Consider the following 26,873-nt stretch of genomic DNA (forward strand, 5'->3'; position numbering starts at 1 on the left):
TTTTTTTTTTTTTTTTTTTTTTTTTTTTTTTTTTGCGGCGGAGTCTCGCTCTGTCGCCCGGGCTGGAGTGCAGTGGCCGGATCTCAGCTCACTACAAGCTCCGCCTCCCGGGTTTACGCCATTCTCCTGCCTCAGCCTCCAGAGTAGCTGGGACCACAGGCGCCCGCCACCTCACCCGGCTAGTTTTTTGTATTTTTACTAGAGACGGGGTTTCACCGTGTAGACCAGGATGGTCTCGATCTCCTGACCTCGTGATCCACCCGTCTCGGCCTCCCAAAGTGCTGGGATTACAGGCTTGAGCCACCGCGCCCGGCCAGGGTAAATAATTTCTCGTGGCAGAACTACTAAATTCATTGAGGAGGTGGCATTTGTATTGGACCCTGCAGAATGGGTAGTCAGTACACAGTGAGTAGCCCCAGAAGATTACTCTGGGGCTTGCTTGAGAATAGAGAGATGCCATTTAGGAGGCTAGTATAATAGTCCAGATGAGGTAATGAGGCTCTAAGTAAGGCTTATAGTGTTAAGAAGTACTTATCTGTTCATTAAACAGGTTTGAAACCATATAACAAATGTTAAGTCAGCTGACCTTTCCAGGCTCGTGTCCTGTTACTCCCACATTGTACCTTATGCCCCAGTGACAATAAACTATTATATTTTTTGCCATTTCCCCAACCATAACAATGTACCTTCATGCCTCTACATTCTAGCTTTACCTGAATTGCTGCCCTCTATTTGCTTGAATAGCAGATGCCAATATTTGTTGTGTTCACCAATACACACTAGGTGCTGTTCCAAACGTTTTATATATTAATGTATTTAATCTGTAGAGCAGCCCCCAAGCATGCATGCTGCAATTCTCATTACAAAGATGAGGAGATTGAGGCTTATTGAGGGGTTAAGTGTTCTGTCCAAGGTTACAAAGTTTTAAGTGGCAGAATAGATTCTGAATTCAAACCCTTTGGTTCTTGAGCCCATGCTCTTAAGCACTAAAGGCTTTTATTTTTTAAGACAAAATTCACTTCACTCTCACCTTAAGACCTCACTATTTTTAAACTGCCCTCAAATTTTTGTGCATTAACACCTGGCACATACACATTTCCTGTACTTGGTCTGTGTCGAACCCACTCCACTTGTCCTACATCTAGTCCATGTGCTCTAAGTATCTTGTTTCTTCATCTTAGAATTAGAATGATAATCCAAAAAGAGGCGTGTGAAGATTAAATAATGTATATAAGGCATCTCACATAGCACTAAGACAATGAAATCTAGCTTATTTTGCACAGAGATCATAGGGAAATTCCAGTTTTAAAGAATTCCAAAATGTATGTTACTTTTTTTTTTTCTTAATACTTTTAACTTCTAGGGTACATGTGCACAATGTGCAGGTTTGTTACACATATATACATGTACCATGTTGGTGTGCTGCACCCATTAACTCATCATTTACATTAGGTATATCTCCTAATGCTATCCCTCCCCCCTACCCCCTCTCCACAATAGGACCCAGTGTGTGATGCTCCCCTTCCTGTGTCCAAGTGATCTCATTGTTCCATTCTCACCTATGAGTGAGAACATGCAGTATTTGGTTTTCTGTTCTTGCAATAGTTTGCTGAGAATGATGGTTTCCAGCTGCATCCATGTCCCTACATGTATGTTACTTTGATAAAAGAAATTAATGATTCTAGAATGAAATGCCTAGCACAAGAAAGCTATATGTTGGGCAGTTAGAAAATACATCCGCTCATTATGCAACCCATCAAGTCCATGGCATACCGAACTGAATCAAGAAAATGTAAAAAGGAGGCATACCTCCTTCTTCATCCGGTAATATTCATCAATGGCATATTGGTACTTTGGGGTGCTGATACCCAAAACAGATGCAATCTTCTCTCCAAGGAAGTCACACACTGAAGATACAAAAGTTAAAAGACTTAGATAATTCTATAAACATTTCTTGAGCACTGTCTATGTGTAAGACACTGTAGGAATACAAGAGTTACTGTTCCTCCTCTCAAGTAGATTATAAAAACCTAATATATCTCTCTTCTGTATATCTTCCCTGATTTCTTCAAGAAGTATTGGTGGCTTCAGAACTCCCAGCAAATCTTTTCATATGTGTATTAGAACACTTATCACTAGGTATATCTGTTATATGTCTATGTCTTTAAGAAAAGTGTATACTGCCGGGCATGGTGACTCATGCCTCACGCTGAGGCAGGCAGATCACATGAGGTCAGGAGTTCAAGACCAGCTTGAACATGTTGAAACCTCATCTCTACTAAAAATACGAAATTTGCTGGACACGGTGGCGGATGCCTGTAATCCCAGCTACTCACAAGGCTGAGACAGGATAATAGCTTGAAATCAGGATGCGGAGGTTACAGTGAGCCAAGATCACACCACTGCACTCCAGCTTCGATGAAAGAGCAAGATTCTGTCTCAAAAAAGAAAAATGTATACTCAGAAAGCTGGGATATCATTGGGCTGGAGGAAGGGAATGGCTTGTAGTATAACACTCACTGAGTGCCTACCATGTGCCAGGCACTGTGAAAGGTTAGGCGTAGAGAGGTTAAAGAACTTACCCAAATTGATAAAGCAGATCCAAAGTTCAAAGCTAGGTCTGAATCTAAAGCTCATGCTCTTTCCATTACACCAACCTGTCTAGCATATATTGAGTGCTCAGTAAATGTTTGTTGAATCAATTACTATTCACAACTAGCTCTAATTAAAAAGCAGAAAGTGATAAAAAGCTATGAGGGAGTTAAAAATGGAAACAGAAGAAAGCTTTCTAATTTAAAACCTATATTTTAAATTCGCATTATTAAGTTATAAGTTGATCATTCATTTCCTTCAAATATGACTTAGTCACATCTCAGTTAAAGAAATGAAATACTGGCCGGGCGCGGTGGCTCAAGCCTGTAATCCCAGCACTTTGGGAGGCCGAGACGGGCGGATCACGAGGTCAGGAGATCGAGACCATTCTGGCTAACACGGTGAAACCCTGTCTGTACTAAAAAATACAAAAAACTAGCCGGGCGACGTGGCGGGCGCCTGTAGTCCCAGGTACTCGGGAGGCTGAGGCAGGAGAATGGCGTAAACCCGGCAGGCGGAGCTTGCAGTGAGCTGAGATCCGGCCACTGCACTCCAGCCTGGGTGGCAGAGCGAGACTCCGTCTCAAAAAAAAAAAAAAAAAAAAAAGAAATGAAATATTAATGATATACAAATATAAATTAACTGTAATACAAGCTTTAGAATAAGCAGTGAGACAGATTGAGAATGTTATCAATTGGAAACCAAATGACAAAGCAGCAAAATAGCTGTTAAGAGAAAGGTTTAAGAACTTGAAAACCATATCTAAACTAATATAGTCATTTTTCATTCCTTAAAAAAAAAAAAAAAACCATACTGGAAGCTGAAGAATGTTTTAATGTGAAGTACAAGTTAGGTTACTATCTCCCAAAGCTAGCTAGCTCCTGAGGACAGTGATTAACTCCCTACTGTTTCTCCTTCAGTTTGGAAACATCCTATTTAGGAAAGCTCCTGTTGCTGAAGCATGTTACAGCAATTATACAGTATTCAAGCAGAAAAGCAATACCTGAGAGAGTTGATGTAGCAGCCCGAAGCATGTAAAACCATAAGTATGGGCCCCAGGTAAGTTTTGTCTGCAACAAGAAATCAGGTTAGCAACAGTCATACCTAAATTCATTCCATATATTTAGGCCAGAATGAAGTAGTCAAATACTTGGTAGGCACCAAGAATATTGTATAGGCAGTACTACAAAGAGACTGCAATCCAATCAACAATTTAAAATCTTTAGAGTTAAAATTCCACAAAGATATTTTACATTCACCCATATAACTACCACCACCTTAAGCCCATAGAAGAATCAAAAAAAAGACGAAGCTGCTGAAATGGAGTTGGTAATCGCAGTCTGCAATGAGTTGATAATCCAGAGCCTTCCTTTCTCCTGTCTTGCTAAATTTTCGTTTCCACTATTTGTAAATACAACACAGAGAGGGTATTCAGTCCATAGAAACTTAAGGACGCCATCTGACATACTTATGCTATAGCAGGGAAATTAAGGTTCAGAGAAATTAAGCAGGATATGTAAGGGAACATCAAATGAGCTTTTAATGGTGGGAAATTAAGGGACAAATAAGTGGCAAGATAAGTTTTGTTTGTTTCTTTCTTTTTTTTATTATTATACTTTAAGTTCTAGGGTATCTGTGCACAACATGCATATTTGTTACATATGTATACATGTGCCATGCTGGTGTGCTGCACCCATTAACTCATCATTTACATTAGGTACATCTCCTAATGCTATCCCTCCCCCCTTCCCCCGCCCCATGACAGGCCCCAATGTATGATGTTCCCCATCCTGTGTCCAAAGGTTCTCATTGTTCAATTCCCACCTAAGAGTGAGAACATGCGGTGTCTGGTTTTCTGTCCTTGCGATAGTTTGCTCAGAATGATGGTTTCCAGCTTCATTCATGTGACATGAACTCATCCCTTTTTAAGGCTGCATAGTATTCCATGGTGTATATGTGCCACATTTTCTTAATCCAGTCTATCATTGATGGACATCTGGGTTGGTTCCAAGTCTTTGCTATTGTGAATAGTGCCGCAATAAACATATGTGTGCATGTGTCTTTATAGCAACAGGACTTATAATCCTTTGGGTATATACCCAGTAATGGGATGGCTAGGTCAAATGGTATTTCTAGTTCTAGATCCTTGAGGAATTGCCACACTGTCTTCCACGATAGTTGAACTAGTTTACAGTCCCACCAACAGTGTAAAAGTGTTCCTATTTCTCCACATCCTCTCCAGCACCTGTTCTTTCCTGACTTTTAATGATTGTCATTCTAATGGTGTGAGATGGTATGTGTTTTTGATTTGCATTTCCCTGATGGCCAGTGGTGATGAGCATTTTTTCATGTGTCTGTTGGCAGCATAAATGTCTTCTTTTGAGAAGTGCCTGTTCATATCCTTCACCCACTTTTTGATGGGGTTGATTTTTTTCTTGTAAATTTGTTTAAGTTCTTTGTAGATTCTGGGTATTAGCCCTTTGTCAGATGGGTAGACTGTAAAAATTTTCTCCCATTCTGTAGGTTGCCTGTTCACTCTGATGGTAGTGCAGAAGCTCTTTAGTTTAATTAGGTCCCATTTGTCAATTTGGGCTTCTGTTGCCAATGCTTTTGATGTTTTCGTCATGAAGTCCTTGCCCATGCCTATGTCCTGAATGGTATTGCCTAGGTTTTCTTCTAGGGTTTTTACGATTTTAGGTCTAACATTTAAGTCTTTAATCCATCTTGAATTAATTTTTGTAACAAACCTGACAAAAACAAGAAATAGGGAAAGGATTCCCTATTTAATAAATGGTGCTGGGAAAACTGGCTAGTCATAGGTAGAAAGCTGAAACTGTATCCCTTCTTTAAGTCTTAAAAAAGGGCTAGACCGTAGAACCCAAGATAAGCTCAGTGCATATTTGGTAAGCCAGTGCCACTGGCAAAATGCAATCCACAATGCACACCTACATAGTTAATCTTGGTTCTGTAATACCAAATGAATTTTGTGAAGCTTGCCAAACAGATGTTATCTGCCTTTCTAGATGAAGCCAGTGATAAAGGCATGCTTCATTGTACCGATATGTTTATCCAAAGAAAACATAGTATAAAGCCTTCAATGAATCAAATGCATTAATAATGTTTGTTTTTTTTTTTTGTTTTTGTTTTTGTTTTTAAGGCAGAGTCTCACTCTGTCACCCAGGCTAGAACGTAGTGGCGCGATCTCAGCTCACTGCAACCTCTGCCTCCTGGGTTCAATTGATTATCGCGCCCCAGCCTCATGAGTAGCTGGGATTACAGACGTGCACCAATTGCACGAATTTTTGTATTTTTAGTATAAATGAGGTTTCGCCATGTTGGCCAGGCTGGTCTCAAATTCCGGCCCCACTGACCCACCCGCCTCAGCCTCCTAAAGTGCTGGGATTACAGGAGTGAGCTACTGTGTCTGGACAATAATTGTTTTAATATGGCTTCCAAGGAGGGGAGAAAGAAAAAAACTTGTCCATAATCTTCTTATATATACTAATGATTAAAAGGGCATTAAAAAGGTAAACACAAGAATATCTGTTAAGACTGAGTGGATGGCGCCAGGCGCAGTGGCTCACGTCTGTAATCCCAGCACTTTGGGAGGCTGATGCAGGTGGATCACCTGAGGTCAGGAGCTCGAGACCAGCCTGACCAACATGAAGAAACCCCATCTCTACTCAAAATACAAAAATTAGCCGGGCATAGTGGCGCATGCCTGTAATCCTCAGCTACTCGGGAAGCTGAGGCAGGAGAATTGCTTGAATCCGGGATGCAGAGGTTGTGGTGAGCCGAGATCGCGCCACTGCACTCAAGGGCACCAGGAGTGAAACTCCGTCTCAGAAAAAAACAAAAAAAGACTGAGTATATGGGTGAAAACAGAAATCAACATAACACAGCAGTGCCATAAAAAGTAGATACGCCAGTTTCTGTGATACTGTGCCTGAAGAGACAAAGTAATGCAGCTCCGTTGTCTCTACTTACTGAAGAACGAATGTCCAAACAGATTCAGCCAAGAAAAAACTATGTATTACTGACACCCTGGATAAAATCCGCTATATCTTCTACATTCAGAGCAGGATGCGTCTTTTATGTGGGACAAGGGTTACTTTAGTGGCTCTGTTTAAGATGCTCTGATCTTATGGTTTACAGCAAATGGAAACAGTGGCAGGAGTACAAGGAAAGGAACCAATTTCAATAACACATAATACGTGATAAGGCCAAAAAACTATTTAGAAAAGGACTAGGCATGCTTTGGAGGAAAGCATACAGTTGAACAACACAGGTTTGAACTGTGTGGATCAACTTATTAATGGATTTTCTTTCAATAAATATATTAAACATTTTTTGAAAATTTGTAACAATTTTAAAAAACTCAGATGAACCCATAGACTAGAAATATCAAAAAAATCAAGAAAAAGTATGCTGTGAATGCATAAAATAAATGTAGACACTAGTTTATCATTTATTACCATAAAAATATGTGCAATTTTTAATTTTATAATAGAGTTATCAAAACTTACCCGCACAAACAGACATTACATTGTGCCATTTGCAGTCAAGAGAAATGTATTCAAACATAAAGATATAGTATTAAATCATAACTGCATGGGCCAGGCGCAGTGGCTCACACCTGTAATCCCAGCACTTTGGGAGGCTGAGGCGAGTGGATTACCTGAGGTCAGGAGTTTGAGACCAGCCTGACCAACATGGCGAAACCCCATCTCCACTAAAAATACAAAAGGCGTCTGTAATCCCAGCTACTCGGGAGGCTGAACAAGCAGGAGAATCGCTTGAACTCAGGAGGCGGAGGTTGCAGTGAGCCAAGATTGCCCCATTGTACTCTAGCCTGGCAACAAAAGTGAAACTCTGTCTCAAAAAAAAAAAAAATCATAACTGCATAAAATTAACTGTAGTACATAATATACTACTATAATTTCTTAGCCACCTCCTGCTGCTATTGCAGTGAGCTCAAGGGTTGTATTTGCTTAAAATGGCATGTGACATTAATCATCTCCAGGTGAGCAGTTCATCTCTCCAGTAAATTGTAAATCACAGTAAAAATTGATCTCTTGTGGTTCTTACATAATTTTCAACATGTTTAGTACAATACTACAAACCTTAAATAACACCACAGGACTAATACAAAGCGCCATAACTGATGCTAGAAGTGCTCTCAAGAAGCAGGAAACAGTCATGACATTACAAGAAAAAGGTGAACTGCTTGATATATACCAAAGGTTGGGGTCTGCAGCTGTGGCTACCTGCCATTTCAAGATACATGAATCCAGTGTAAGGACTATTGTAAAAAGAAAAAAAGAAAGAAAGAAAGAAAAGGAAATTTGTGAAGCTGTTCCTGCAGCTATGCCAGCAGGCATGAAAACCTTGTGCTTTTTGCCAAATATCTTTTTTTTCTTTCTTTTTCTTTTTGAGATAGGGTCTCACTCTGTCACCCAGGCTGGAGTGCAAAGGTGCAATCTTGGTTCACTGCAACCTCCGCCTCCTAGGTTCAAGCAATTCTCCTGCCTCAGCTGGGATTACAGGCACCCACCACCATGCCTGGCTAATTTTTATATTTTTAGTAGAGACGGGGTTTCACTGTGTTAACCAGGCTGGTCTCCAACTCCTGACCTCAAGTGATCCACCTACATCAGCCTCCCAAAGTGCTGGGATTATAGGTGTGAGCCACCGTGCATGGCCAACTTTTTATCTTGTATTGAAAATGCAGCTTTTATATGCTGCAGGACTGCTTGTAAGAAAGGCATAGCTATAGACTAATATGATTCAAGAAAAAGTAGAATTATGACAGCTTAAAGCAAAAGGACGGTAAAGTATCTGTGATGATTAATATTAGGTGTCAACTTGATTGGATTGAGGGATGCCTAGATAGCTGGTAAAGTATTGTTTCTAGGTGTGTCTGTGAAGGTGTTGCCAGAGGAGACTGACATTTGAGTCAGTGGACTTGGACAGGAAGACCTACCCTTGATGTGGGTGGACACCATCCAAGGGGCTGACAGTGTAGCTACAACAAAGCAGGCAGAAGAAAGTGGAATAAGCCAGCTTGCTGAGTCTCTTCTGGCTTTCATCTTTCTCCTGTGCTGGATGGTTTCATCTGTTCCGCCGGCTCTTGGACATCAGACTTCAGGTTCTTTGGCCTTTGGACTCTTGGACTTACACCAGTGGTTTGCTGGGGGCTCTCAGGCCTTCAGCCACAGACTGAAGGCTGCACTGTCAGCTTCCCTGGTTTTGAGGCTTTCAGACTTGGACTGAGCCACTACTGGCTTCCTTCTTCCTCACCTTGTGGACAGCCTATTGTGGAACTTTGCCTTATGATCATGTGAGCCAATTATCTTGAATGAACTCCCTTGCACAGCCTGACCAATATGGTGAAACCCCATTTCTACGAAAAATACAGAAATTAGGCCAGGAGCAGTGGCTTACACCTGTAATCTCAGAACTTTGGGAGGTTGAGGTGGCTGGATCACCTGAGGTCAAGAGTTCAAGAGCAGCCTGGCCAACATGGCAAAATCCTGTCTCTACTAAAAATACAAAAATTAGCCAGGAATGGTAGCATACGCCTGTAATCCCAGCTTCTAGAGAAGCTGAGAGAGGAGAATCGCTTGAATGCGGGAGGCGGAGGTTGCAGTGAGCTGAGATTGACCCACTGCACTCCAGCCTGAGCAACAGAACAAGACTCCGTCTCTAAATAAATAAAATAAATAAAAATACAAAAACTAGCTGGGCTATAGTGGCACACACCTGTGATCCTAGCTACGCAGGAGACCGAGATGGGAGAATCGTTTGAACCCAGGAGGCGGAGGTTGCAGTGAGCCAAGATCGCACCACTGCATTCCAGCCTGGGAAACAGAGGGAGACCCTGTCTAAAAAAAATAAATAAACTCCCTTTCATATATACATATATTACTTCTGTCCCTCTGGAGAACCCTAACACAGTATCTAAAGCTGGAGAATTTAATGCCAGCAAGGGATGGCTTGATAATTTTAGAAAGAAGTTCGGCTTTTAAAATGTCAACAAAACCACAGAAGCAGCTTCTGCCAACCAAAAGACAGCAGATGAGTTCCCACACACCATTAAGACAATCATTGAGAAGTAAGGATATCTATCAGAACAGGTTTTTAATGGAGATCAAAGTGCCTATTCTGAAAAAAGATGCCACAAAAGACATTTATTAGTAAGGAAGAGAAGCAAGCACCAGGATTCAAGGCAGAAAGGCATAGGCTAACTCTACTATTTTGTACAAATGCAGTCCAGTTTATTATTATTATTACCTTACCTATAAAGCTGCTAGCCCCTAAGCCTTAAAGGAAAAAGATAAACACCAGTTACCAGGCTTTCGTCTGTACAACAAAGCCTAGATAACAAGAACCCTTTTCCTGGATTGGTTCCATCAATGCTTTGTCCCTGAAGTCAGAAAGTATTCTTTTAATTAGGGACTGCCTTTTAAAGTTCTTTTGTTATTGGACAATGCTCCTGGCCACAAGTTCAACAGCAAGGCATCAAAGTGTTGTACTTGCCGCCGAACACAACATCTCTAGTTCAGCCTCTAGATCTGGGGTCATAAGGACCTTTAAGGTTCATTACACACATTACTCTATGGGAAGTACTGCTGACGCAATAGAAGAGAACCGTGGGCTGAGCGCAGTGGCTCAAGCCTATAATCCCAGCACTTTGGGAGGCTGAGGCGGGCAGATTACCTGAGTTCAGGGTTTTGCAACCAGGCTGGGCAACATCGTGAAACCCCATCTTAACTAAAATACAAAATACTAGCCGGACGTGGCAGCGTGCACCTGTAGTCCAGCTACTCGGGAGGCTGAGGCAGGAGAATTGCTTGAACCTGGGAGATGGAGGGTGCAGTGAGCCAAGATCACGCCACTGCACTACAGCCTGGGTGACAGTGAGACTCTGTCTCAAAAAAAAAAAAAAAAAGAGAACCCCAATAAAGAAAACATCATGAAAGTCTGGAAGGATTACATCACTGAAGATGCCATTGTTATAGAAAAAGTTGTGAAAGACATCAAACAAAAAACAAATTTCTGCTGGAGAAAACTGTGTCCAAGTGTTGTGCACATCTTCACAGGATTTATGACACAGCCAATCAATGAAATCATGAAAGATATGGTAGATATGAAAAGAAAGGTGGGCTGGGGGGTGGAGGGTTTCAAAATTTGGATCTTGGAGAAATTCAAGAGCTAATAGACACACCAGAGATATTAACAGAAAATGGCTTGATAGAGATGAGTGCCTCCAAACCATTGCCAGATGATGAAGAAGATGTAAAAGCAGCAGTGCCAGAAAAGAAACTGACATTAGACAATCTGGCAGAAGGGCTCTGCTTTTTCAAGACTACTTGACTTCTTTTACAACATGGACCCTTCTATACAGGTAGTGAAACTAAAGCAAATGGTGGGAAAAGAACTGTTACCACATAGAACATTTTTTAGGGAAATGAAAAGTATAAAAAAGTCAGACAGAAATTACTATGTATTTCCATGAAGTTACAGCAAGTATGCCTTTCTCTCTCACCTCCTCTTCCACCTCCTGCCATGCCTAACACAGCAAGACCAACCCCTCCTCTTCCTCCTCAGCCTACTCAATGTGAAGACAATGAGGAAGAAGACTTATGATGATGATCCACTTCCCACTTAATGAACAGTAAATATATTTTCTCTTCCTTATAATCTTCTTAACCTTTTCTTTTATCTCTTCTCTTCTTTTCTTTTCTTTCCAGATGGAGTCTCGCTCTGTCACCCAGGCTGGAGTGCAGTGGCGTGATCTTGCCTCACTGCAACCTCTGCCTTCCGGGTTCAAGCAATTCTCCTGCCTCAGCCTGCCGAGTAGCTGGGGCTACAGGTGCATGCCACCACACCTGGGTAATTTTTTGTATTTTTAGTAGAGACGGGGTTTTACCATGTTAGCCAGGATGGTCTTGATCTCCTGACCTCGTGATCTGCCCACCTCAGCCTCCCAAAGTGCTGGGATTACAGGTGTGAGCCACCGCGCCCGGCCGCCTATAACAATATTTTTAAAATATATATATAAACTTACATAAATACACACATATTTGAGGAATATTAACTGAAACTAAATTAATACGTAAGAGAATTACAGAAAATATGTTTATTCTTAAGGTACATCTAAGGTAAAATTGAAGTGAGTTACTATAAGATTATAAAAAGATCTAGGTCTCCACTTCTTTTTTTGTTTTTTTTGAGATGGAGTCTTGCTCTGTCACCCAGGCTGGAATGCAGTGGCGCAACCTCGGTTCACCGCAACCTCTGCCTCCCAGGTTCAAGCAAGTCTCTGCCTCAGCCTCCCAAGTAGCTGGGATTACAGGCACCCACCACCACACCCCGCTAATTTTTGTATTTTTAGTAGAGATGGGGTTTCACCATCTTGGCAAGGCTGATCTTGAACTCCTGACCTCGTGATCCACCCACCTCGGCCTCCCAAAGTGCTGGGATTACAGGTGTGAGTCACCACATCTAGCATAGGCCTCCATTTCTTATGCTCTATTAGTATTACATGCCAGGAGTATTAATCTTAAATATTTATCTTAAATATCAGGGTTTTAAAAATTGAGTCTGTTTTACAAATGTACTATGTAAATACAGGACCTTTTCAAAATTCCTTTGTCTTACCATATTTATGATGTATTAAAACGAAACAGAAAAAGTCTGTTCTTAACATTAAGCGAAGGCAGGTTTGTGTTCAGTTGTTAAAAAGTACTCCAATGTATAAGCATTGGCTGTTGTATTGGTCTTGGCAGGAAACCAAATGATACATTCAAATTGGCTAGTAGTGGTGAGATTTAGGCTATACACATTAAAAAAAACTTTTTAAATTGTCTAATAGGGTATTATCTACAAAGATGTGGACAGGGTTTCCAACAATGAACAGAATAGTACTCTAGGGCTAGCAGCACTGAGAAAACCATTAATATCCCTGCTGCTGTTAAAATATGTCCCCTAAAAAACGTGTGTTGGAAACAATATACAGTGTTGGGAGCTGGGACTGAATGAGCAGTGACCATGCCATGACAGCTCCAGCATCATGAATGGATTAATGCCATTATTATGGAAGTGGGTTTGTTATAAAATCATGAGCTCTGTCCCCTTCTCTCTCTCACCCCCTTGCCTTCTGCTATGTTCAATGACACAGCAAGAAGGCCCTTGCCAGTCCCTCAATCTTGGACTTCCTTGCCTCCACAACTGTAAGCCAATAAAGTTCTGTTCTTTATCAATTACCCAGTATGTGGTATTCTGTTATAGCAGCACAAAATGGACTATCACAAACGCAATATCTGAAAGGGTAAAAAGAGAGAGCAGTTACCAGGAACCCCAGGAGAATACCCAAATGGAGAAGGCTTCTCAATAGTAGCTGTGGCCTTAGTAGAAAATCCAGTTACCCATGGCATATAACAAGGAAGGAATCCGAGAATCTGAATGGTGAAGAGTAAATAACACAACCTCATTTTATTCCCTGCCCTCTAATTTCCTGCTGGTGGCTCACATTGGCAAAACTCAACAGAAAGCCAGAGGACAAAGGAGTCTACTAATACAGTGCATACATGCCAAAGTACAACGCAGCATGCAGAGGAGTAGAGAGTAAATCTGCAGGAGCAAACAGAAACTTCACATGATGCCTAGTCCACAAACACGAGAAAGGATATGGTGATTAGAAGTAGTTTTATGGTTACCTGTTATCAAAATGCTCTAACATTAAGACACCAATCATCTGTTAACATATTCCACTACGTAAAAGATTTTCTACTTATACAATAAAAAACATTTATTGCCACCAATGGAGATTCTGAAATATGTATTAGAAAAATTATCCATGTAAAACTACTAGACGAAAACATAGGGGAAAACTATATAACATTGGTCTGGGCAATACTTTTTTGTATTTGACCCCAAAAGCTCAGGCAACAAAACCAAAACCAGACTAATGGGATTACACCAAAATAAAAAGCTTCTGCACAGTAAAAGAAACAATCAACAGAGTGAAGTCACCACCCATGGAATGGGAGAAAATACTTGCAAGCCATATGTTTTATTAAGGGGTTGATATCCAAAATATGTAAGGAACTCAAACAACCCAAAAGCAAAAAAACAACTTAATTAAAAACTAGGCTAAGGACCTGAACAGATACTTCTCAAGAGAAGGTATATGAATAGTCAACAGATATATGAAAAAATGTTCAACATCACTAATCATTATGGAAAGGCAAATTAAAATCACAATGAGATATCACCACATACCTGTCAAAATGGATATTATCAAAAAGATAAAAGATAACAAATGTTGGCAAGGATGTAGAGAAAAGGGAACCCAGGTACACTTGTTGGTGGGAATGTAAATCAGTACAGGAATTTGGAAAACAAGATGGAGGTTCCTCAAAAAACTAAAAACAGAGTTACTATATAATCCAGCAATTCAATTTCTGAATATATATTGAAAGGAATTGGAATCAGTATATCAAAGAGATATCTGCACTCTCATGTTTGTTATATCATTATTCACAATGGCCCCACTATGGAACCAACCTAAGTGTCCATACCAGATGAATGGATAAAGAAAATGTGATATATATACAAAATGAAATACAATTCAGCCTTTAAAAACAGGGAATTGTGTCATTTGGGCAACATGGATGAACCTGGAGGACATTATCCTAGTAAAATAACCCAGGCAGAGAAAGGCATAATACCACGTTTTCACTTTTATGTGGAATCCAAAACTGAACTCACAGAAACAGAGAGCACAATGGTGGTTACCAGGAAACAGGGAGATGTTGGTCAAAGAGCTCAACGTTACAGTTAGGAAGAATAAATGGTAAGTACTTGAGGCAATGAATATGTTTAATAAAAACAGAAAAATGGGCCGGGCATGGTGGCTCACGTCTGTAATCCCAGCACTTTGGGAGGCTGAGGTGGGCAGATCATCTGAGGTCAGGAGTTTGAGACCAGCCTGACCAACATGGAGAAACCCTGTCTCTACTAAAAATAAAAAATTAGCCAGGTGTGGTGGTGCATACTTGCAATCCCAGCTATTCGGGAGGCTGAGACAGGAGAATCGCTTGAACCCGGGAGGCGGAGGTTGCAGTGAGCTGAGATCGCACCATTGCACTCCAGCCTGGGCAACAAGAGCAAAACTCGTCTCAAAAAAAAAAAAAAACAGAAAAATGATTCAAAAGCCTCTATTACGTATACATTCCATACATTCCATTAACTATAACAATAGCATTTAAATATATACATGAAGTTGGCATCAAGATGCTCTTTTACTACTTTAAACGACACAAGAAAAATGGATTTGAGGCCAGGAACTCATGCTTGTAATCCCAGCACTTTGGGAGGCCAAAATAGGAGGATCATTTGAGCCCAGAAGTCCAAGACCAGACTGGGCAACATAATGAGACCTTATCTCTACAAAACATTTCAAAAATTAGACAGGTGAGGCGGCCTATATCTGTAGTCACAGCTACTTAGGAGGCTGAGGTGGAAAGATCATTTGAGCCTAGGAGGTTAAGGCTACAGTGAGCCATTATCATGCCACTGTACTACAAGCCTGGGGAACAGAGCAAGACCTTGTTTCAAAAAGCAAAAAAAAAAAAAAAAGATTGGAATTCCTACGATTTTCATATTATCAGACAATGGTTTTAATACTTTGTTTCTAGGCTGGGTGCAGTGCCTCACGCCTGTAATCCCAGCACTTTCGGAGGCCAAGGTGGGTGGATTACAAAGTCAGGAGTTCAAAACCAGCCTGGCCAACATGGTGAAACCCTGTCTCTACTAAAAATACTAAAATTAGCTGGGCATGGTGGCAGGCACCTGTAATCCCAGCTACTTGGGAAGTTGATAAAGGAGAATCGTTTGAACCTGGGATGTGAAGGTTGCAGTGAGCCAAGATCGCACCACTGCACTCCAGCCTCAGCGACAGGATGAGAATCCATCTCAAAAAAAAAAAAAAAAAAAAAAAAAATTGCTTCTTATACCTTTTAAAACAAAGTCTACATTAATGAAAAACAAAATTAACAGCCATCTATTGCTGGTGGAAGCTGAAGGAAATGCATAGCAGGTAACACATTTTTATTTAAAGAATATTCTGCCTGAGCACCATTCTGTCTATATAAAAGGATTCAAAAAGTAATCAAATACTTAGCTCCCAACTTCCCTAAATGGCATTTAAGATGTGCTTATCTTGCCAGAGAACAATGGAAAAACCTATTCAGATAGGAGTCTTTGGTTAGTTTTAAGCTTTAAAAATCTTTTCTGGCCAGGCACGGTGGCTCAAGCCTGTAATCCCAGCACTTTGGGAGGCTGAGGCCGGCGGATCACGAGGTCCGGAGATCAAGACCATCCTGGCTAACACGGTGAAACCCCGTCTCTACTAAAAAATACAAAAAACTAGCTGGGCAAGATGGCAGGCGCCTGTAGTCCCAGCTACTCGGGAGGCTGAGGCAGGAGAATGGCGTGAACCCGGGAGGCGGAGCTTGCAGTGAGCTGAGATCCGGCCACGGCACTCCAGCCTGGGCGACAGAGCAAGACTCCGTCTCAAAAAAAAAAAAAAAAAAAAGTCTTTTCTGAACAGAAATGAGAATGTTGTCTGGCCAAAAAAAAAAAAGATTCAATGGAAAAATCTCCTGAGTGGCTGAATACATTGTGGTTTAATACAATATGGTTAAACCATAATGTATTCTATTAATATTTAAAGTTTCCCTCCAAGGCGGAGCCTGCAGTGAGCTGAGATTGCACCACCGCACCCCAGCCTGGGCAACAGAGCAAGACCCTGTCTCAAAAAAAAAAAAAGGTTTCCCTCCAAAAATATTATAGTTATTTAAGGGAAATAAAACCACCTGCAAGTTTACTTTATGAATATAATTCTACATTAAGCTACAGAATTAAAAAACAACAAAAAAAATATGACAGACTAATATTAACATGGGCGTACATAAAAAATAAACCAGATGAAGTCATTTGCAATTCAGGCAGCTATAAAAAAAATATCAGAGAAATAGGCCAGGTGCCGTGGCTCACGCCTATAATCCCAGCACTTTGGGAGGCCAAAGCGCACGGATCACGAGGTCAGGAGATCAAGACCATCCTGGCTAACACAGTGAAACCCCGTCTCTACTAAAAATACAAAAAACTTATCTGGTCGTGGTGGCGGGCGGGTGCCTGTAGTCCCAGCTACTCGGGAGGCTGAGGCAGGAGAATGGCATGAACCCAGGAGGCGGAGTTTGCAGTGAGCTGAGATGGCGCCACTGCACTCCAACCTGGGCAACAGAGCAAGACTCCATCTCAAAAAAAAAAAAAAAATCAGAGAAATAAATTGTAAATTGTATCACTTTTTACTAAACACTTAAATAATTATTATTCTATCTCAGTTAATTTAGTCAACATGTATAGTCATATTTCCTAATTATATATTCTTCATGAACTGCATTAGGTTTTTCTGTGAAAATTTTACTTAGAATTCAAGTAAAATGTCCTCTCTCACATAAAGCTACCAACTGACAGTATAGTAACGGCTCATATTTGCCTAAAAAAATCACTGTACTGTTTTGTTTGTGTTTTTGAGACAAAGTCTTGATCTGTTGCCCAGGCTGGAGTGCAGTCACTCGATCTCGGCTCACTGCAACCTCCATCTCCCAGGTTCAAGCAATTCTCCTGCCTCAGGCTCCCGAGTAGCTGGGATTACAGGTGCACACTACCACGCCCAGATAATTTTTGTATTTTTAGTAGAGACGAGGTTTCCCCATGATGGCCAGGCTGGTCTCAAACTCCTGACCTCAGTGATCTGCCCACCTCAGCCTCCCAAAGTGCTGGGGTTACAGGTGTGAGCCACCGCACCTGCCCCACTGCACCACTGCACTCTCTTAAATGCATGAAGTACAAAAAGGGATTTTTTTTTTTGAGACAGAGTCTCACTCTGGTCAAGGCTGGAGTACAGTGGGGCGGTCTCTGCTCACTGCAATCTCCACCTCCTGGATTCAAGCCCTTCTCCTGCCTCAGCCTCCCAAGCTGGGATTACAGGCTCGTGCCACCAAGCCCAGCTAATTTTTGTATTTTTAGTAGAGATGGGGTTTCAGGGTCTCACCACGTTGGCCAGGCTGGTCTCAAACCCCTGCCCTCAAGTGATCTGCCCACCTCAGCCTCCCAAAGTGCTGGGATTACAGGCAAGAGCCATTGTGCCTGGCCCAAAAGAAAAAATAAAATTTTAAAGCTTTAAACTTGATATTTCAAAATTGGAATAACAAAATAAATCAATTTTATAAACTCTAAAATGATACTAAATCTGGGTGCAGGACTAGATTTGTTATTTAAAAAAGAAAATAATACTAAATAGGAACTATGGAGAAAATTAATTAATTAATTAATTAATTTTGAGATGGCATTTCACTCTTGTTGTCCAGGCTAGAGTGCAATGGCTGGATCTCAGCTCACTGCAACCTCCACCTCTTGGCTTCAAGTGATTCTCCTGCTTCAGCTTCCCAAGTGGCTGGGATTACAGGCACCCGCCCCCATGCCTGGCTAATTTTTTGTATTTTTTTTTTTTTGGTAGAGATGGGGTTTCACCATGTTGGCTAGGCAGGTCTCAAACTCCTGACCTCAGGTGATCCACCCACCTTGGCCTCCCAAAGTGCTGGGATTATAGGCAAGAGCCTCCATGCCTGGCCCCAAAGGGAAAATATAATTTTAAAGCTTTAAAACTGCTATTTCAAAATTGGAGTCATAAAACAAATCAATTTTATAAACTCTAAAATGATACTAAAATATGAATATAGGACTAGATCTTTTCTTTTCCCCCCGAGATGGAGTCTCGCTCTGTTGCCGGACTGGAGTGCAGTGGCGTGATCTTGGCTCACTGCAGTCTCCAACTCCCGGGTTCAAGCCATTCTCCTGCCATTCATCCACCCACCTCGGCCTCCAAAGTGCTGGGATTACAGGCGTGGAGCACCACGCCCGACCTTTTTCTTTTTTTAATTGATACTAAATAGGAACTATAGAGAAATTTTTAAAAATAAGTTATGAGGTTTCAATCTTGAATGGAGTTCTCAAATTACCTCAAGTAAAGAAAAAAAAAAACCTCAAGTAAAATTTCTTGTGCTACTTGCTCTATTTGCTTTATTAATTAATACTACCATATATGCATATAGTTCTTAGTTATTTTTCTTTTCTTTCTTTTTTTTTGTTTTGAGACAGGGTCTCACTTTGTTGCCCTGGCTGGAGTACAGTGGCATGATCATGACTCATTGCAGCCTTGAATTCCTGGGCTCAAGCAATCCTCTTGCCTCAGCCCTCCAAAGCAAAGATTATAGGCATGAGGCACTGTGCTCAGCCAATTCACTTTTCAGTGAGTTTTCACAGATATTATCTCATTTAATCTTTAAAAACAGCTACACGTAGGTGAGGCAAGTTATCTTTCTTCTTTGTAATCACGGAACTTTACAATGAAAGTTAAGTCTCTGTCAAAGCAAGGTGACTACTACAGGACAGAACCAGAACTAAAAATCAAGTTTCTGACGTCTCATGGTACCTCTCAGTAAAGAAAATATAAACAGGTTTCTTATCACCCAGGGATCTGTTGGATTGGGCTTCATAATTCAGGGAAATTCCAACATGCATCTGCTATATACATGGTCATTAAAGATTTTAAGAGTGGATATAGATCTCTATCATAACAGCATGAGGAACTCTGGACCCACTTCCCAGTAAAACTGATTATAAATAAATAAACATTTAAAGCCCCTGGAAATGGTCTTAATGGCATATAAATGACCAAACATCTATTCAAGAAAATCTATGAAACTTTGGTAAGAAAAGCAAACGTCTGTGGTAACTGAACTAAATAAGACCACTCCCTCTAAGCACCCTCCCAGCAAAGGAAGGCAGAAACTACACTTCAGACTGGTATGGCCAAGAATACAGGGTTCCCCTCCCCTCAGCTTCCAGTTGGGTTTTCTTCTCAGGAGGAACAGAATATTAACCAGCACTTCTCATCTATTACTGAGGCCAATTTCCAGTAAAGTGTGGTTGACAGGGGGTGACTCTCTTCTTCCACCAGCTCCACTCACAGAATGGAGGCTCTACCTTGAGCATGGCACCACTGAGAACAGCAGGGCCCTGAGCACCTTTACCTAGTTCATAAAGCAGTAGTTCTACACCAGCAGAGGCAAGTCAAAAATACTTAAAGCTACTAACCCCACCTCCCATAAATGCTCAGCTCCTAAAGTGAAGGTGTTATTCAGACAGAAATGAGCCATTGTCCCCAACCCCAGCTTCAAAACCTTGGCTCACAGATTGCCCTGAGAGGCAGAAGGGCGGGGCTGGGGTAGGGGAGCCAGCCAGGACAGGAAACAAAACAGACAACTCCTAATCTCTTCCCAAAGGAACTGACTTCATTTGCAACACACTTAAGAAAAGTCCAAAGCCAAGGGTGTTCTCAAAAACACTGGAGATTGCAGCAAAAGGTACAGTGGTCCCCCTTTATCTGCAGGGGCTGTATTCCAAGACTTCCCATGGATGACTGAAACTGCAGATAATACTGAACCCTATACTATGTTTTTTCCTATATACACATACCTATGATAAAGTTTAATTTATAGATTAGTCACAGTAAGAGATTAAGAATAGCTAATAATAGAATAATTATCACAATACACTGTAATAATAGTTACATGAATGTGGTCTCCCAAAATATCATGTTGTACTGTATTCACCCTTCTTCTTCTGATGGAGGTACTCTGTGTGACAGTATGAGATTTTCTGATGCTACTCAGAATGGTGATCAACTTGAAGTTTATCAATTGTTTATTTCTGGAATGTTCCATTTAATATTTTCAGAGCACAACTGGCCATGGGTAGCCACAAAAAGTAAAACCGGCCGGGCGCGGTGGCTCAAGCCTGTAATCCCAGCACTTTGGGAGGCCGAGACGGGCGGATCACGAGGTCAGGAGATCGAGACCACCCTGGCTAACACGGGGAAACCCCATCTCTACTAAAAAATACAAAAAACTAGCCGGACGAGGTGGCAGGCGCCTGTAATCCGAGCTACTCGGGAGGCTGAGGCAGGAGAATGGTGTAAACCCGGGAAGCGGAGCTTGCAGTGAGTTGAGATCTGGCCACTGCACTCCAGCCTGGGCGACAGAGCGAGACTCCGTCTGAAAAAAAAAAAAAAAAAAGTAAAACCACAAATAAAGGGGGGACTACTGTAACTGGGAGAAGATTCTTAGATTCAATAAAAATACAGGCTAAACTGTAGGCTAGCTAATTTGCAGGAAAGAATAGGAGTGGAGAATAGACTTCACTGAAACAACACAGCAGTCACTAAACAAATAGGCAAATAACAATGACAAGATGTGGGGGTGCAGTACCTGGAGTTGCTATAATATATAATCTAAAATATCTAGTGTTCAACAAAAAATTATGAGACATGCAAAGAAACAGAGAAGTATGACCCACACACAGGAAAAAAAAATCAGGCAACAAAAAATACCTGTAAGAGGGACAAGATGCTGGATTTAACAGAAAAAAAAAATCAAATAGCTTTTAAAAATATTTGAAGACCTAAGAAAATAATAAATTAAAAATAAAGGAAGGTATAACAGTATCACATCAAGTAGAGAGTACCAAAAAAGAGACAGAAATTATTAAAAACAAAACAAAAACTGGCCAGGCGCGGTGGCTCACGCCTGTAATCCCAGCATTTTGGGAGGCCAAGGCAGGTGGATCAAATGAGGTCACGAGTTCCAGACCAGCCTGGCCAACATGGTGAAACCCAATCTCTACTAAAAATACAGAAATTAGCCTGGGAGTGGCGGTACGTGCCGGTAAGCCCAGTTACTCCAGAGGCTGAGGCAGGAGAATCACCTGAATCCAGCAGGCAGAGGTTACAGTGAGCCAAGATCGCGCCACTACACTCCAGCCTGGGTGATAAGAGTGAAACTCCATCTTAAAAAAAAAAAAAAAAAAAAACCGCCGGGCGCAGTGGCTCACTCCTGTAATCCTAGCACTTTGGGAGGCCAAGGAAGGTGGATCATTTGAGGTTAGAAGTTCAAGACCAGCTTGGTTGTCTCTATTAAAACCACAAAATTGAGGGAGTGTGGTGGCTCACGCCTGTAATCCCAGCACTTTGGGAGGCTGAGGCAGATGGATCACGAGGTCAGGAGTTCGAGACCAGCCTGACCTACATGGTGAAACCCCATCTACTAAAATACAAAAAGTAAAAAACACAAAAATCCCAGCTACTTGGGAGGCTGAGGCAGGAGAATCACCTGAACCAGGGAAGCGGTGGTTGCAGCAAGCCGAGATTACGCCACTGCACTCCAGCCTGGCGACGAGCGAGACCCCGTCTCAAAAAAAAAAAAAAATGTAAATGCTTCTGTAGAAAATATTCACTTAATCCTAAAGACAACAGTAGAAAAGAAAGGAGCAAAAAGACATGAAACATAGAAAATAAAAGGTAAAATGGCAGAGGTAAATCCAACTAAATCAACATAAAATATGAATGGATTAACAACCAAATCAAAGGGCAGAGATTGTTAGATTGGATTAAAAAAACAAGATCCAACTATATGCTGTCTACAATAGATAATTGAGATTAAAAAGTACAAACAGATTGACAGTAAAAGGGATGGAAGAAGATATACAAAACAAACTATAAGAAAGCTCACACTGGCCAGGCGCGGTGGCTCACACCTATAATCTCAGCATTTTGGGAGGCCGAGGCAGGTGGATCACAAGGTCAGGAGATTGAGACCATCCTGGCTAACATGGTGAAACCCTATCTCTACTAAAAATAGAAAACATTAGCTGAGTATGGTGGCACGCACCTGTAATCCCAGCTACTCGGGAGGCTGAGGCAGGAGAATGGCATGAACCCGGGAGGCGGAGCTTGCAGTGAGCTGAGATCACGCCACTGCACTTCAGCCTGGGCAACAGAGTGAGACTCCATCTCAAAAAAAAAAAAAGAAAGAAAGCTTACATGGCAATATCAGTAGCAGACAATACAGACTTTTTTTTCTGAGGCAAGATCTTACTATGTCACCTAGATTGGAGTGTAGTGGTGAGATCACAGTTGACTGCAGCCTCAACCTTCTGGGCTCCAGTGATCCTCCCAACTCAGCTCTCCAAGTAGCTGGGCCCACAGGTGTGTGCCACCACGCATGGCTAATTTTTTTATCTTTTGTAGAAACAAGGTCTCACTACATTTCCCAGGGTGGTCTCAAACTCCTGGGCTCAAGAAATCCCTCTGCCTCAGCCTCCCAAAGTGCTGGGATTACAGGCATGAGACACCATGCCGGGCCTAAAATAGACTTTAAAACAAAAAATGTAACTAGAGGTAAAGAAGGACATTTTATAATGATAAAAGGGTCAATCTATCAGGAAGATATGAAATTATAAATACATATGCAGTTAATTTAATAACAGAGTACCAAATTACATGAAACAAATCTGACAGAAAGAGAGGGAGAAATAGACAATTCAACAATCATAGTTGAAGAATGCAGTATCTCATTTTTAATAAATAGCGGATGGGCGCAGTGGCTCACACCTGTAATACCAGCTCTTTGGGAGGCCAAGGCGGGTGGATCATGAGGTCAAGAGATTGAGACCATCCTGGCCAACACGGTGAAACCCCATCTCTATTGAAAATACAAAACTTAGCCAGGCGCACACCTGTAATCTCAGCTATTTGGGAGGCTGAGGCATGAGAATCACTTGAACCTGGGAGACAGAGGTTGCACTAGGCTGAAATTGTGCCACTGCACTCCAGCCTAGGCAACAAGAGTGAAACTCTGTCTCGAAAAATAACAATAATAAATAGGACAACTGGGCAGACAATCAGCAAGGAAACAGAAAGCTTGAACAATACTATAAAATCAATTAGACCTCACAGACACCTATAGAACAACACTTTCAACAACAACAGAATATACATTCTTCTCAAGTACATATGGAACATTCTCTAAGACAGACCACCTACTAGACAGGCTATAAAACAAAGGTCAGTAAATTTAAAGGGCCAAATAATATAAAGTATGTTCTCTGATCAGAATAGAGTGAAATCAGAAATCAATAAAAGAAAAAAAATACATCTGGACTCGGGAAGGGGAACATCACACACTGGGGCCTATCATGGGAAGGGGGGAGGAGGGAGGGATTGCATTGGGGAGTTATACCTGATATAAATGATGAATTGATGGGTGCTGACGAGTTGATGGGTGCAGCACACCAACATGGCACAAGTATACATATGTAACAAACCTGCACGTTATGCACATGTACCCTAGAACTTAAAGTATAATAATTAAAAAAATTAAAAAATAATAATAATAATAAAAAATAGACAAACTCACAAATATGTGGGAAGTAAACAACATACTTCTAAATAACCAATGGGTCAAGGAAGAAAATCAAAAGAAAAAAAAAGGAAAATACTTTTTTAAAAAATGAAGGTATAGGCCGGGCACAGTGGCTCACACCTGTAATCCCAGCACTTTGGGAGGCCAAGGCATGCACATCACCTAAGGTCAGGAGTTTGAGACCAGCCTGGCCAATATGGTGAAACCCTGTCTCTACTAAAAATACAAAAAATTAACTTGGCATGGTGGCATGCGTCTGTTATCCCAACTACTCGGGAAGCTGAGGCAGGAGAATTGCTTGAACCCAGGAAGCAGAGGTTGCAGTGAACCAAGACCATGCCAGGGCACTCCAGCCTGGGCGACAGAGTGAGACTCTGTCTCAAAAGAACATATAACATACAAAAACTTATGGGAAGCAGGGCATGGTGATGCACATCTGTAAACCCTGCTACTTCTGAGGCTGAAGCAGGAGGATTGCCTGAGCCCATGAGTTCGAAGCCAGCCTAGGCAATATAGCAGGCCCCATTTGTAAACAAGAACAACAAAAATTTATGGAATAAAACTACGGCAGTACTTAAAGGGAAACTTGTATTGGTAAACACCCAATTAAGAAAGAACAATAATCTAGCCTTCTGCCCTAGGACACTGGAAAATGAAATACAAACTACACCTAAAGCAAACAGAAGGAAGGAAATAATACAGGCAAGAGCAGAAATTAATACAGAATAGAAAAACAACAATCATGAAACCAAAAGGTGGTTCTCGGAAAAGATCAACAAAATTGGCAAACCTTTAGCTAGACTGACCAAAAAGAAAGAGGAAACACCCAAAATTACTAGAATCTAAAAAGAAAAGGAAAATAAACCTTATGAAAAATAAAAAGAATCATAACAAAATACTACTATATGCCAATAAATTAGATAACAGATAAAATGGACAAATTCCTAGAAAGACACAAACTCATACACAACTGACTCAAGAAGGAACAATCTTAATAGCCCTATAGCAAGTGAAGAGAATTAGTAATCAAAAAAACTACCCACAAAGAAAAGCCAAGGAGGCTTCACAGCAGAGGTCTTGTGAACATTTAAAAAATAATTAAGGCTGGGCACGGTGGCTCACACCTGTAATCCCAGCACTTTGGGAGGCTGAGGCGGGGGATCATTTGAGGTCAGGAATTCAAGACCAGCCTGACCAACATGTCTCTACTAAAAATACAAAAAAAAGTAGCCAGATGTTGTGGCATGTGCCTGTAGCCCCAGCTACTCGGTAACCTAGAGCAGGAGAATTGCTTGAATCCAGGAGGCGGAGGTTGCAGTGAGCCAAAATCTCACTACTGCACTCCAGCCTGGGTCACAGAGCGAGACTCTATCTCAAAAAATAAAAATAAAAAATGAAAAATAAAAAATAATTGGCCAGGCGCAGTGGCTCACGCCTGTAATCCCAGCACTTTGAGAAGCTAAGGTGGACAGATCACTTGAGGTCAAGAAAGACCGGCCTGGTCAACATAGTAAAAGCATGTCTCTACTAAAAATACAAAATTTAGCTGGGTGTGGTGGGGCATTCCTATAGTCCCAGCTACTCGGGAGGCTGAGGCAGGAGAATTGTTTGAACCGGGGAGGCAGAGGTTTCAGTGAGCCAAGATCACGCCACTGCACTCCAGCCTGGGTGACAAAGCTAGACTCCATCTCAAAAAATAAAAATAAAACAAACAAATAAATAACCTAATCAAAATAAGCAAAGGAAGATATACAAACGGCCAATATGCACCTGAAAGGATGCTCAACATCAATGACCATCAAGGAAATGTAAATCAAAACCACAATGAAATCACACATTCACTAGGATTGCTAAAATCAAGAAGATACATAGCTGAAGGCACAAGAGAACAAAAAAATAAAAAGACACATAATAACAAGTGATGTTGAATATGTGGAGAAATCATTATCCTTACACACTGCTGGTAGGAATTTAAAATAGTGTAGCCACTTTGGAAAACAGTCTGGCAGTTCCGCAAATATTTAAACATAGAGTCAGAGCTGGGTGTGGTGGCTCATGCCTGTAATCCCAGCACTTTGGCAGGCTGAGGCAGGAGTTCCAGACCAGCTTAACCACATGGTGAAACTGCATCTCTACTAAAAAACAAATACAAAAATTAGCCGGGCATGGAGGTGTATGCCTGCAATCCCATCTACTTGGAAGGCTGAGGTACGAGAATTGCTTAAACTCAAGAAGCAGAGGCTTCGATGAGCCACGACTGTGCCACTGCACTCCAGCCTGAGTGACAGAGACCCTGTCTCAAAAAAACAAACAAAAAAAACAGAGTTATCGCATGACCCAGCAATTCTAGTCCTAGTTATGTACCCCTAAAAAATGAAAATACACATCCACACAAAACCCAGTACAAGACTGTTCATAGCAGCATTACTCATAACAACTCATAAAAGGCAGAAACAAGCCAGGCACAGTGGCTCACACCTATAATCCCAACACTTTGGGAGGCCAAAGTGGGTGGATCACTTGAGGTCAGGAGTTCGAGACCAGCCTGACCAACATGGTGAAACTCTGTCTCTACTAAAAGTACAAAAAATTATCCAGGCATGGTGGCAGGTGCCTGTAATCCCACCCACTCGTAGGGAGGCTGAGGTAGGAGAGTCACTTGAACCTGGGAGGCGGAGGCTGCAGTGAGCCAAGATCATGCCACTGCACTCTAGCCTGGGCAACAGAGTCAGACTTGTCTCAAAAAAAAGGCAAAAACAACCTAAATATCCAATAGCTACAAATGGATAAATAAAATGTATAACATATCCATATAATGGATTACTTGACCATAAAAAGGAATGAAGTACTGACACATGATAATATAAATGAACCTTAAAAACATTA

The 26,873-nt window shown here is 41.4% G+C and overlaps 1 protein-coding gene across 4 annotated transcripts in view; it reads right to left on the reverse strand.

Moving 5' to 3' along the window:
• FAM177A1 (family with sequence similarity 177 member A1) overlaps window positions 1-26,873 on the reverse strand; it is a 41,218-nt gene that overhangs the window by 3,302 nt on the left and 11,043 nt on the right. For all 4 annotated transcript variants that reach the window (XM_023227464.3, XM_023227465.3, XM_023227462.3 and 1 more), the window contains 2 exons: window positions 3,596-3,662; window positions 1,810-1,907 (listed from right to left, as the gene is read on the reverse strand). In XM_023227464.3, coding sequence (XP_023083232.1) covers window positions 1,810-1,907; window positions 3,596-3,662 — 165 coding nt within the window. The remainder of the gene's footprint in view (window positions 1-1,809; window positions 1,908-3,595; window positions 3,663-26,873) is intronic.

The sequence above is a fragment of the Piliocolobus tephrosceles genome, chromosome 6 (genome assembly GCF_002776525.5).
Source record: "Piliocolobus tephrosceles isolate RC106 chromosome 6, ASM277652v3, whole genome shotgun sequence".
In the NCBI taxonomy this organism is placed as follows: Eukaryota; Metazoa; Chordata; class Mammalia; order Primates; family Cercopithecidae; genus Piliocolobus; species Piliocolobus tephrosceles.